This window comes from Oncorhynchus nerka, linkage group LG4 (genome assembly GCF_034236695.1).
Source record: "Oncorhynchus nerka isolate Pitt River linkage group LG4, Oner_Uvic_2.0, whole genome shotgun sequence".
Classification (NCBI taxonomy): Eukaryota; Metazoa; Chordata; class Actinopteri; order Salmoniformes; family Salmonidae; genus Oncorhynchus; species Oncorhynchus nerka.
The window spans coordinates 30,018,930-30,033,087 of NC_088399.1; the positions used below are offsets into that span (position 1 = coordinate 30,018,930).

Below are 14,158 nucleotides of genomic sequence, written 5' to 3' on the forward strand. Positions count from 1 at the left end.
TGTCATTATTTTTAGTGTTCTGTTCCCTGAGCCTGTTCCCACCCTTGCTTTCCTCCGAACTTTTCAGTCTGGTGCCTTTGGGTAAGCCGAGACAAGGCTTTCTGGAATCTAACTTTAAATTATGAAACGCCAACCGCGTACCTTTGTTTGTCCTCTGGAGTTGCATGCCTTTCTTTGTTTGCAGAAATACATACTTTTTCATTAAAAGTTAATCAAATACCACTGACTTTTTCCTTGTTGAGATTCAATTGCCACATGCGCATTTGCACTGAGTTGAAATCTTAGAGCAACACCAATGAGCAAACAGTTGGTGGTTGTATTTGATTAACGTTTATTAGAAAGGTATGGTTTCAGCAAACAGAGGCACGTAACTACAAAGGGGGCCATTTCATAATTTGTATTTTTTTAAAGTATTGACTTTGGGCGAAACGGAGTCAGAGCTAGATTCCACAAAGCCTGGTCTCGTATCCACTCCATTGTGTGTGGAGTTTAGGCTGCTAGGTAATGCTCTGGGTAATACTGTGGTCTGGAAGTGTGGGTGTTTACTATCTACTGACCACCATGGTGACTAACAGTACTCCCCAATGTCTCCCCACTCTGTAGCTCTGGTGTTGCCCAGGGCAGGGCAGCTCCTGCGGGGCAGCGTCCAGCCCTTCCTCAGCTCCATCCTGGAGGCCCTGATGGAGCCCACCAGCCGAGGCTTTTCCGAGGTCCGAGACGTCTTCTTCAGAGAGCTGGTGGAGGTCAGCAAGAACACGCTCAACGGAGGGGGCAAGGACAAACTGGCGGAGGTGAGTGGACCACCGGACTGGACACACCAGAGGGGTTCGCAGGGACCCTGGGGGATTGTCTTTGGTGCCAAGTCCTCATCCCTCTGTCTGTCTGTCTTTAACCCCCGCTCCTTCTCTCGCTCCCCTACCCTTTCTCTCTCTACCTACCCCCACCTCTTTCTCATTCGCTCCCTCTCTCGCCGTCTTTCCCCTCGCCCCTTTCACCATCACTCTCTCGCTCTCAGCACATGGAGAAGATCTCTATGCTGGCGTTCCACCCGGTGAAGATGCAGAGCTGCTATGAGAAGGTGGAGCAGCTGAATCTGGAGGGACTGCAGCAGAGGTTTGATGTGTCAAGCCCCTCCGTGTTCATCCAAAGGGCTCAAATCCTCATGAGAGAGGTGAGACCTTAACCCACAAATCCCACCATCTAGTAGGCATAGTGGGCATGGATGTGCCCTGCCACACCAAACTACCAACACTTTAGTTTTCTGAAGCTCTGATGCTGTGTTCATAACAAAGTGGGAAGGTGGTAATTTCTAGTTGTGAAGTAGTAAATACGAGTTGGATGCATTCACTTGTTTTGAACTTGTTGAGAAATGCTAATTGGCAAATGGCAAACAAGTGTGCCAACCATAAAATAAAAGTACAGCTGTCATGAGCTACGTTAGATCAGTCGGAATGCCGCAATCACTTATGTCCTCTCTCCTCTGTAACAGCAAATGGATAATGCTGTATACACGTTTGAGAATCTGCTCCACCAGAGTCTAGAGGGAAAGGTCCAGGGAGGAGAGGACCTGTGTAAGACCATCCACTGCTGTCAAGACAGAGTTCTTAAGGTTCGTTAGTTAGTCTGAGGGTGGATTAGGATGAAGGCGAATGACTGGATTGATTGAATGGATGAATAGATTCGCCCTCAATACGGTTGCAAAATTCCAGTTACTTTCCAAAAATTCCAAGGTTTTCCCGAAATTCTGGTTGGAGGATTCAATATTTCCCACCTGATACCGGGAATATTCCCATCAGGAGGCCGGAAAACCTGGGAATTTGGGAAAGGTTATGGAATTTTGCAACCCTTGCCATCACGGATCAAAGAGTCTAAGGTCTTGTGTCTTTATCCCTCTCTGTCCCTGTCAGAAATATGACTATGACAGTAGCACGGTGCGTAAGAAGTTCTTCAAAGAGGCCCTGCTACAAATCATCATCCCCTACATGCTGAAGCAGCTCTCTCCCTCCTTCGATCAGGTGAGGCTCACTGAATATAGTGATACCCCTCAGACTTTAGCCACCCGTATGGAGCCCTATAACCTCTGGTCAAGAGTAGTGCACTATATAGGGACTGGGGTGCCACTTGGGACGTTGTCTATGTTAAGTGCATTCGTCTGTAACCTCTCATCTCCTACCTCTCAGGACCTCCCTCGCTTCCAGGAGTTGATCTTTGAGGACTTCTCCCAGTTCATCCTGGTGGAGAACGTGTTTGAGGAGGTAGTGCTGCAGTCTGTCACCAAGGACATCATGATGGGTGAGTGGTGGACACGCATGGAGACACTGGCCTGGCGTAGACTAGATAATTGGAGAGTCCTTCTAGGCCCATATTCACAAAGCATCTCAGAGTACTGAACAAGATTATATGGTCATCTTAGATCAGCAGTGCTGTTCTGAGGTGACTGTTGATATGGCCCTGATGTAAATGTGATACAAATGGACTGTTAGCATGGTAGTGATTCTATGTTTGCCTACAGCTGTGAAAGAGGCGGCAGTCCAGAAGAAACACAACCTGTATAGAGACAGCATGATCCTAACCAACAGCGACCCGAACCTCCACCTGCTGGGGGAGAACCCCTCGGTGGACTGGGCCACCCAGTTCAGGGGTGGGAATGAGGAGCCTGAGGGGGCCCTGGGAGGAGGCGGCCAGTCCAGCAGGAGGCGTAGGCAAGTGGTCTCCATGATCCAGCTGGACGAGATGGGTCCACTGCCCTACGAGTCATGCCTGGAGGTGCCGGGGGTGGACTTCATCCCCGAGGAGGGAGAGATTGAGGAGGTGGAGGTTAAAGCTCAGGAGCCCAAGGAGCAAAAGACCCCCACGGAACCTGATTCTCCAGACAGCGTGCAGGAGATCTGTTACCACAGCAAACCAATGGTGGAGATGATTGTCTCGGCTTCAGAGGAGGACTTAGCTGTTCTCACCAATGGGACAGGGACGCTGACGCTGGAGGATGGGAAGGAGGAGGAGGTGACACTCATCACCACCGTGGTGGAGGAGATGCACAGGAAGTCACCACAGTTGATGAGCGCCCCACAGGAAGTGAACGAGCAGCTGGTAGAAACAGGAAGTCCATACCAGGAAGCTGGGGGGGGGCTTCAGGAAAAGGGGGAGGCAGCTATTGAAGGCAAAGTGGAGGAAGACGAGGCGGCCATCAAGAACGCCATACAGGAAATAGAGATAGCGGTACAGGAAGAGGATGGAGAGAGGATAACTGAGTGTGCCGTAGACTCTGATGCAGAGCTGGCCCCGCCATTGGTCGACTCCAGCCCCTCGGGGCATGATGACGGAGGCTTCCAGACGCCTACCAATGAGGCCTTGAATGAGGGCAAAGCTCAGCCAATCCTGGATGCTCTGAAAACAGAGGACACTGTAGTCGACCCAGGAGAGGTGTTGGTGGTTTTAGAGCCGGGAGACACTGCACTTCACAACGAGTGAGACCGGGGAGGACTTCACTGAGAAAACAGCAGAAGGCGAGACAGAAATTGTATATAAGATTTTGAATGGGAGGACAAGGGAGCAAAAAACCTTTCATTTTAGTCGGTGTTAACTGATCATTCCTGACCCCTCAGCATTGTTTTTCTGGTTTATATTCCGTACAGTCACATCTACAACAGTGGCTTATTTAACTGTGACTTCCAACCTCTCATCTGGAGTCATGTTTGTCCAAGTTTAATTTCTCTTAATTGTACATTTTATTTTACTCTATTCCTCAAGCTTTTGTGTGTGACACTGAACCCCAGGTATCTGCTGCATTATCCTTAGATTGTGTGGTCACTAAGGCATTTAAATAATTTAAGTCAGAATTGGATAAGGGATGTGGGGAGATTTGTGGATGCAGAAGATACACATTACACTACAGAGGCCTATCTGCAAGGGCCCTAAGGATATGTTCAGAGATGCATGACAGATAGTTATAACTATGGTTCATGGGCAGTCACACACCCACTGGTCATTATATGTCCTTTTATTCAGCAGTAGGGGGCACTGTAGGCAGGCGGTTGACGCAAACAGTCTGGCATGTCATCCTACGGAAATGGACACTGTTGTGTATAACATATCATTATAGAGATGTAGCTGTCATTGTATTCAGGGTCTGGGAGCACTGCTTTTTAACATGTTTTTACATGGACTTAAAAACTTGTATAAAACCAGGCAGACATTTTGTCTTGAATAAATGTATGTTGGGCCTCCTTTTCAACCATTATTTTATTATTTTCACAAGTGGCCTTATTGTTTCAACACTATATTTTTACAGTCCATGACTTCAGCATGAAATGGCACTTGCTTATGGACTTACTTTCTATGTATGTTAGTCCAACCCTTTAGTGTGAGGGGAACTGCTCAAACGGTAGCAGTCACTACAGTCGTATTATAGATGCTAGAGGTCCCATGTCGGCTACAGTGCTACTGAAATGCCACCGTCATAATTATGATGACAGTTGTTACTAAAGGGACTTTCTCTGCTGATAACTTTTATTGACTGTGACGCATCAGCAGAATCTCATTGAGATCGAATGCTCAGTCTGCGTGTGGGAGGTCTGGATGACTGACGGCAGGCTATGCTCCTTGTCATGAAGAGGCCTCTGTCAGTCGCTTCTGGCCAAACAAAGGGAATCATGGGAAATTAACCAAGTCATTTCCTCCACTCTTTTAAATGAGGGAAATCAAATGTATTATTTCCTAAACTATCAATGCTATGTTTATGGAAACTGTATATTTGAGGCACATTGTTCTTAAATCAGACTTAATCCGTTTGTAGCCTTGAGGAAAATATTTCCATGTAACTCCAGGACTTAAAGGGTTAGTTCACTCAAAGTGCTTCGGTTTCCTTCTTCTTATTTATGACACATACTGTGGTGATCAATGCACCAGCCTCTGCTATATTCTTATTTTATATGTAAAGCTCCATGCAAGACCTTTTTATTGATTGTGTTTAGCTATATGTATGACTGGGTATAGTTGTATGGATTAATAAATAAGTTGATTTTATGGTTTTCCTATTGAGCATCTGTATCTCTAAACTAAAATGCATTTTCAAATCAATTAGATCATATTTGATTTTCTGAAAATTCTTAGTTGGTGGTATTTATTGATCATTAGAATAAAATGACACTAAAACAACAGTAAGCACATGTCTACATGGGTATTTCTCAATAGGGACTTTTTAAACAAAACCACTTTAGAAGCCTTGTATGAGTAGTCCGTTATCTACTTTCAGTTGACATTATAGATCAATTGGGCATTGAAAAAAAAAAGTGTTACATTCCTCCATGTTTTCAAACTAGGCTACTGGATAATTCAACAGAAAATAGCTCATTAAAATGAAAATATTCATCTGTTTATTTGATATAAAAGGCACCAAATGGTTGGTTTCTCTACAGTGGCTCTCTTGCAAATGATTAAAAAACACAACATGACCCAGATGCTGTTCTCCTCTGTATTTCAGAGGAATAGAACAATCTGTTTCCCAATGAGCCTGACATGCAGCATCTATGGAGTTTACAATACTCCATCACATGCTTCTGTGCTGTCAAGATGGCAATTCCTCAATGTTGTCTTGTGACTAGAGTGCTGGCTGGAAGTCTGACCTTGGAGTGAAATGGTAGAATGACAAACCTTAGGTCAGGGCTGCCCAACCCTCTTCCTGGAGATCTAGTCCTGTGGGTTCAGTCCAACCCTAATTTAAACACACCTGATTCTACTAATTAGCTGCTCAACAAGACCTTAACCAGCTGAATCAGATACTCTAAAGGTTGGACTGAAAACCTACAGGACAGTAGATTTCCAGGAAGAGGGTTTGGCAGCCCTGCCTTAAGTCAAGTAACCACAGGTTGACAACATTGAACACGGGCCCTGTAGCTACTCACGGGCCCTGTAGCTACTCACGGGCCCTGGTCAAAATGATGACTGTGGATGTGTAGTACATAGTAACAGTTGCCTTGCTTGAACACAATGTAAAACTTCATAAAACTTTGATAAAAAGGTATCATGGCTCAATCACTCCTACTATGCTGTACTCTGTGTACATCTGTGTCACTATATGGAAGTCTCCATCTTGCTTTTTAATTAAGATCATGTATAAGTAGGGAAGAAGTACTGGAACAACCTTCCACTTCGGGTAACTTGATAAGCGACACAGTCACAGGGAGATCTATTGCACATCAGTCATAATGACATACACCATGGGAGTTTCTACGATATGCTCTTCAGATCAAATCTTTGACCAACAGGTATGGGATAGCTAGTCCCTGTAGCTCTATAGTCCAGGAAAAGAACTTTCGATTCCATTGTTTGATCAGATTTGACTCAGTAGTGGGAACCATATGAAGTAGCCCAGGACCGAGCCCAAGATGACCCCTAGGAAGATCCAGGTGTTGTAGGACATGACACACAGCATCAGTATGTAGCCCAGAGTCACCTGCAGGATGTGCATGGCTGTCTGGATACCATGGAGACGCCATCTGGTGGAGAGGAGACAGAAGAGTAATATACTCCCAAGTCGGTATTCAGGTCATAAGGAATTTCCCCTCGACAATCACCAACAAATTGGGGAAAACATTGACCCCCACTGTAAAAGAGCCAACTGTCAAAGTTGTTATACAGAAATAACAAAACATGCCGAAAAGCTTCTGTGTTGTTCAATGTACATGTAATTAGGTTAAAAAAATGTCAACCTACGGGTTGCAATGCTTCCATGTAGGGAAATGTAGCCTGCTAGAAGAGCCCTGTTGCTTCGGGATATTCAGTGGGAAATGTAGCCTGCTAGAAGAGCCCTGTTGCTTCGGGATATTCAGTGGGAAATGTAGCCTGCTAGAAGAGCCCTGTTGCTTCGGGATATTCAGTGGGAAATGTGGGGACCCGGTGTCCAAGTAAGCTACACATAGCTGTGTGTGTGAAAAACATTTCATCACAGGCAAGACATTTAACTTGTTTAGTCTAAACTAACTCCACTCACTACTTGTAGCTGTGTAGACGGTTTGCTTGTGTTGTTCTTGGCTAGCTTAATGTTTCAGTTGGTAGCTAGCACTCTTGTGGTTGCTAGCGCCATCATGAAAAGGGGCATGAGGGAAGTCCTAACATTATGTTTTTCTAAGTAGTGAGAATGCGCGGGAGCAGGCAAAGTTTTGCTGCGAGCTAATGGGATAACCTAGGTAACCACAGGTTGTTTTCCACACAGGCGGACAAGGAACACAACAGTCCATCTAATACAACTGGGACTGCTGCAGTACTCTCTCTGGAGTCATTATATAGAGGTGCACAGTTCAGGTTCTCATGGGTCTAATTATCAGCTGTTATTTATTCATAATTTATCAGTACATTATGTAGGCATGGGAAACCAGGTGCATGTGTAAATCAATCAAATGTATTTATAAAGCCCTTTTACATCAGCCTAAAACCCCAAACAGCAAGCAATGCAGAAGTAGAAGCATTGTGGCTAGGAAAAACTCCCTAGAAAGGAAGGAATTTAGGAAGAAACCTAGAGAGGAACCAGGCTCTGAGGAGTGGCCAGTCCTCTTCTGGCTGTTCCATAGCTGCAGACAACAGTTTAAACTGAAGCAGGAGCACGACCAGGTGGACTGGGGACAGCAAGGAGTCATCAGGCCAGTTAGTCCTGAGGCATGGTCCCAGGGCTCAGGTCCTCCAGGAGGGAAGGGAGTGAAATGGCTAGCTAGCTAGATTTTTTTCAATCTGTGTCCTTGAAGTAGTAGTTTCCCTTGCTCTGCAAGGGCGGTGGCTTTTGTGGAGCAATAAGTAACGATGCTTTGTGGGTGACTGTTGTCTGTGGTTCGAGCCCAAGTTGGGGCAAGGAGATGGATGGAAGCAATACTGTTACACATGCGCACTCTTGACAATTTGTGAAGCAGTAGATTTAAGCCAGCATCCCTGGAACATGTTACAGAGAACGACATGGGCTCCAGTGTGAATCCTACCTGTTCATGGGGGAGGGAGTGGGAACAGCCTGTTCCGTGGGGGCCAGAGAAGACTCTGACAGGCTACTGGCAAACACAGCGCTGCTTCCCTGGCAGTCTGAGGAGTGGAGGGGAGGGGGGAAAGGCCTTGGGAAGGCTGGCTGAGTGGGCTGCTTTAAGGGCTTTCCCAGCTGGACCTTCCACACCTTCAGCAGCTCGTAGAACACCGTCAACAGGAGGACCACAAACACAGACAGCACCATCCCTGCAAACACATTGACAACAGAGCTTATCATGGCTGACAGCAATAATGTTCAGAGACCACAGCTCGGTCTGGAACTATAAAGTTGAAGTTGGAAGTTTACATACAATTTAGCAAAATACATTAACTCGGTTTTTCACAATTCCTGACATTTAATCCTAGTAAAAATTCCCTGTCTTAGGTCAGTTAGGATCACCACTTTATTTTAAGAATAAATGTCAGAATAATAGTAGAGAACTATTTATTTCATCACATTCCCAGTGGGTCACAAGTTTACATACACTCAATTAGTCTTTGGTAGCATTGCCTTTAAATTGTTTAACTTGGGTCAAACGTTTTGGGTAGCCTTCCACAAGCTTCCCACAATAAGTTGGGGGAATTTCGGCCCATTCCTCCTGACAGAGCTGGTGTAACGGAGTCAGGTTTTTGGGCCTCCTTGCTCACACACGTTTTTCAGTTCTGCCTACAAATTTGGGGCAAATTTTCTGTAGGATTGAGGTCAGGGCTTTGCGATGGCCACTCCAATACCTTGACCTTGTTGTGTTTAAGCCATTTTGCCACAACTTTGGAAGTATGCTTGGGGTCATTGTCCATTTGGAAGACCCATTTGCGACCAAGATTTAACTCCCTGACTAATGTCTTGAGATGTTGCTTCAATATATATCCACAGAATTTTCCTTCCTCATGATGCCATCTATTTTGTGACGTGCACCAGTCCCTCCTACAGCAAAGCACCCCCACAACATGTGGCTGCCCACCCCATGCATCACGGTTGGGATGGTGTTCTTCGGCTTGCAAGCCTCCCCCTTTTTCCTCCAAACATAACGATGGTCATTATTGCCAAACAGTTATATTTTTGTATCACCAGACCAGTGGACATTTCTCCAAAAAGTACGATCTTTGTCCCCATGTGCAGTTGTAAACCGTAGTCTGACTTTTTTTAATGGTGGTTTTGGAGCAGTGGCTTCTTCCTTGCTGAGCGGCCTTTCAGGTTATGTCGATATAGAGCTCGTTTTACTGTGGATAGATACTTTTGTACCTGTTTCCTCCAGCATCTTCACAAGGTCCTTTGCTGTTGTTCTGGGATTGATTTGCCCTTTTCACACCAAAGTACGTTCATCTCTAGGAGACAGAACGCGTCTTCATCCTGAGTGGTATGACGGCTGCGTGGTCCCATGGTGTTAATACTTGAGTCCTATTGTTTGTACAGATGAAAGTGGTACTTTCAGGCATTTGGAAATTGCTCCCAAAGATAAACCAGACTTGTGGAGGTCTACATTTTTTTTTCTAAGGTCGTGGCTGATTTATTTTGATTTTCCCATGATGTCAAGCAGAGAGACACAGTTTGAAGGTAGGCCTTGAAATACATCCACAGGTACACCACCAATTGACTCAAATTATGTCAATTAGCCTATCAGAAGCTTCTAAAGCCATTACATAATTTTCTGGAATTTTCCAAGCTGTTTAAAGGCACAGTCAATTTAGTGTATGCAAACTTCTGACCCTGGAATTGTGATACAGTGAATTATAAAAGTGAAATAATGTGTCTGTAAAAAATTGTTGGAAAAATTACACAAAGTAGATGTCCTAACCGACTTGCCAAAACTATAGTTTGTTAACAAGAAATTTGTGGAGTGGTTGAAAAACAAGTTAATGACTACAACCTAAGTGTAGTACTGTACAGACTACAACAGTGACCTAATCTAAGAATGTAAAAAATCAGTACATCCATCACTTGGGGCCCAATTGAAACATATCTAAAATATCTCATTTGCAAGAAGTTCATTTGTTGTGCCCGAAACACACTGCAGGGTGAAGGGGGTAAACTGGGCATTCACATTACAATGAGGTCACCCTTCCCAAAAAATATTGAAGTTTTAAAACTGTAGTAAAAGTGCAGTAACTGCAATATTTTGGATACAGTAAGTACAGAATAAATGCAGTGTACTGCAGTTGAACTGCAGTAAAAAATAACTTTTTGGATGCATTATTTGCAGCATACTGCAGTTATAGTGTACTTTGACTGCCAGACAAACAGGTTCTGAACTATATGATTTACTGTGTAGATTCTCCTGAGGGCACAGGCCTGTCATCAATGTTAGCCTACCTGCGGGTCCGTGCACATCCCAGAAGTCAAACAGCAGCGTCACTCTACTCCCTGCCTCGAAGGTCATCTGTATGAGAAAAGAGAACCATATAAATACAATAAAGAACAGCAACATACAGGCAAGGCAGCAGACCAGATCTGGGACCTGTGCAGCAAATCCTTAACCAATAAACAGTGGTTACATCAACAAAATGTCAAATATATAAATGTACAAAATATTTTTTGCTTAGTCAGGTGGATAATGACAACACAGGAACGTGCTTTGTCGGTGTTACCCAAACTCTGCCAGACAGATGCAGTCCTGTTAATATGTCACCTGTCCAATAGTCCTCCATTGAAATGCCTAATCATAGGAGCTGATCATGCACAATAAAGAATGTACTGTATGTGAGGCCATGATGTGGACTTCATTATTATACCACGTGAAAGCAATTTGATTTCCTCTTACCAGAGCTTCAGCTAACTCATTCTCTCCTTACATCTTGGGGAAGTATACAAAAGTTGGGCCCGGTTTCCTGATGCACAGATCTGGAATTTAGGTTTACGATTGGTTTATGATGCATCTTTCTTTCCAACAACAGCCCAAGATGTAACATGCATTTCCCAACACACCAAGCAGAGACAACATTTGTTAAGTTCATCGTAGAGGCATGTGTCGATACTGATAGGATCGAAAGAATGGAAGCACTGCTCTCGGATCAGCGTTCTCCCTTTTAAATCTTACCTTAATATTCAAATTATTCCACAATAGTGACAACGAATCATCTCCTTAGAGAGATATCAAGTATTGAGGCGGCATATTCTAACCACCTATAATAATGCACAATATTTTTTGGGCTCCTGAGTGGTGCAGTGGTCTAAGGCACTGCATCTCAGTGTTAGAGGTAACACTACAGACCCTGGTTCGATTCCAGGCTGTATCACAACCAGCTGTGATCGAGAGTCCCATAGGGCGGTGCACAATTGGTCCAGCGAAGTTAGGGTTTGGCTGGGGTAGGTCATCATTGAAAATAAGAATTTATTCTTAACTGGCTTGCCGAGTTACAATTTTAAAATAATAATAAACTAAATCAAGATTTGGCACATCATTCTGCACGTTACACATCATTAAATATATTGTACCGACCCTGGGTTTATAAACTCAGAACTCGACCCTGGGTTTATAAGCTCAGAACTCGACCCTGCCGCACGAGTACACTTTTGCGGCACAGTCGATAGCGCGCCGGACCTCGGGCTTGAAGGTCGAGGGTTCGAGACCTGCTCCCTGCTGTTTCACTACACTGGTGTCAGAGGTGATCGGACCTTGCATCCACGACAGTACGTGTGCTTGGCTGGTGAGCGCGTTCCTGAAAGACGTAGAGTCGCAAGCTAGCGCGAGGACGCGCTCATTTAAAGGAGGGAGTAGTGTAACGCCTAAGCGCGGAGCTACCTGCTCCCTGCCTATTTCAGTACAATATTGAGGCAAAACATTTGCCTAAAGACAAAAACTTACAAATAGCTAAATAAAACTATTGAAATATATAGGTCTATGTAGCCTATACTGTATTTATATTTTAATACAGTTCTCGGTTTTATATCCTTTGTTATGCAAAGAAAATTGTAATTTTGCATGTTTAGTTTCTTGGCAGGTTTCCACTGACCCAGGTTTATTTGGCATAAATAAATTGGGACATGTGTAATGGAAATGACAGTCTACAGCAGAAATGTTCTAAAGATCAACATGTTTATCCATTCGACAGGGGTGTATTTTTCTTTTGTCAATCTTTTTGTCAAACTGCAAGTTTCACCATGGCACGAACCGTGGGGATACATTGGCACATAATTATTTGAAAGTGGCAAATTATTTGATGACTTTCGCGGGCTACCTGAGCCATGAAACCGATAGGTGGGAGGTCATTACAGGCTGTCGCCAACATATTAATGCGCAATTTGCCTGAATGGGTCATGGAAACACTTATTTGACACCGTAGGTGTTTTTGTTTTTGTGTGTGACGTCACTACACCTAGCTGTTTTTATCTACAAGATAGTTCAATGTAAATGCATCCTAGCAGGCAATTGTCGCATCCATTTTCCATGCAAACTTTCTTAATGTCGACAAGAAACCCCTGGACAGGGTCATGGAAACATACTGTATCTAGTGTCAAAGAAAGACAGAACTATCTTGATTTTGTGTTTAGCCCAGATCTGTGTATGTGACACAGAAAGGCAAAAAAGCATCTAACGATGTAGCTGTTTACGAGTGGACTGGTTTGAGGCAATCGTAAAATAACCAGCGGCAGGGTAGCCTAGTGGTTAGAGGGTTGCAAGTTTACAAAATTCAAAATCCCCAAACTGACAAGGTACAAATCTGTAGTTCTACCCCTGAACAGGCAGTTAACCCACTGTTCCTAGTCCGTCAATTGCTCTTACTTAGTAAGCAAGTAACGTAGCCTTAAAATACTTTTGGGGAAACAGCCCCGTACAATCTCAAAACATTTCCTTACCTGCCCCTCTACCTACCTTTGTCAGGTTTAGCATTTTTTTTTAAAGGGTGTCTGTCTTCCAATCTAATCCAATAGACCAAATCGTTTGTGGCAATTAATGACAGAGGCCACGTAATGCTTGGAGTAAACATATGCTCATTTCACGGACACAGCATTAGGCTACTATGGAAAACCGCCCAGCGTTCCCTCATGAGCTAATATCAGACGGTTCTCTCAGACTCGCTATTGAAACAAGCATGACTATGAAGACGGTATATTCTGAATCGGGTGGATGGAGAATAAACCAAACCTTAATTTATTTTATTTTTTAATCAATACGAGTTCGGATTTCAATATTTGATAGTTCTTACACAAAGTGTGCCATGACTATGATAATGATATATTCTGAATTATGGAGGATGGACAAAAATCCACAGCTTTTTTTGTTTTTGAAATGTATTTAATTTTTTTATTCTGGCTTTAAAAATCTTCAATAGCTCGGGTGGATGGAGAATAATCCACACCTTCATTCATTCACAAAGCATGCCATGACTATGAAAATTATATTTCCTTAAATCGGTGGGTGGACTCTTAACTTTTCCAAGCACTGTTCATGATACAAACTGTTCACACCCCTCTTGTTGGTGGAGAGAATTTTGCAGGTTTAAACCTTATTTTCTGAAATTATACACATCTTGTCACAGGGCGCAAAGAACATTTTGCAGTTTTAAAGATCATTTTATGGCAATTCTATACATTTTGCCATGTCTAATGTGTATTCATGTTATATTTGAGTGACTACAACATTACAACAATATCTATGGGGGGGAATATTTAAAAAACGTTAGCTGACATGGGCTAGTATAAATAGCTCTCCAATGTATGCAATGACTACTAACATGACAAGAGGAACTGAGGAACCCAATTTCTAAATTGCACCTTTTACATTCTACCATTGCAACTTTCAAGAGTAAATTTAAAGCCGGGCTGAGTTCCTTTAAAAAAAAACTGTATTTTAGGGGGGACAAATCAAAGTTAACACATTGAGGTCTAGGCGAAGAAACTACTTACCGACATGATTTATCAACTTGAGCAGACAAATACGAATTTTATGGGGGAATCCTCAGGTCCTTCGACTCCCCATCACAGAAGACAGCGAACTGCAGACATTTTTTTTCTCAGTAATTTAGCTGCGTTCCACTTATACTTGTTTTGATCGTAGGGCTGGCTGTAGGCTACCATCAACAGCATGAGTCCGCCCCCATGTGACGTTAAATATCGCATGGGCATATGGTAAATGGAGTCTCGTGCCCATTATACAATTACGTGCTGGAGGCAACTATGCGTATGCAGTATCTGTATATACACTACAGGTATAAT

At 43.6% G+C, this 14,158-nt stretch overlaps 1 protein-coding gene and 1 pseudogene across 2 annotated transcripts; one reads left to right on the forward strand and one right to left on the reverse strand.

Annotated features, from left to right (window-relative positions):
- The window catches only part of LOC115121767 (protein Niban 2-like), a 44,601-nt pseudogene extending 39,571 nt beyond the window's left edge, over positions 1-5,030 (forward strand).
- A 75-nt stretch (positions 5,031-5,105) lies between these two features.
- On the reverse strand, positions 5,106-14,059 carry LOC115121776 (protein SLC31A2-like). Of its 2 annotated transcripts, XM_029650924.2 has the most exons (5): positions 13,850-14,059; positions 10,764-10,843; positions 10,316-10,382; positions 7,968-8,211; positions 5,106-6,497 (listed from the first exon to the last, which is right to left on the reverse strand). In XM_029650924.2, exons 3-5 carry the CDS (start codon positions 10,380-10,382, stop codon positions 6,332-6,334), a joined length of 477 nt encoding a protein of 158 aa, XP_029506784.1. In that variant the 5' UTR covers positions 10,764-10,843; positions 13,850-14,059; the 3' UTR covers positions 5,106-6,331. The 2 variants fall into 2 exon arrangements, with proteins under 2 accessions (XP_029506784.1, XP_029506777.1); XM_029650917.2 differs by lacking the exon at positions 10,764-10,843.
- Between the last annotated feature and the right edge of the window lie 99 nt (positions 14,060-14,158).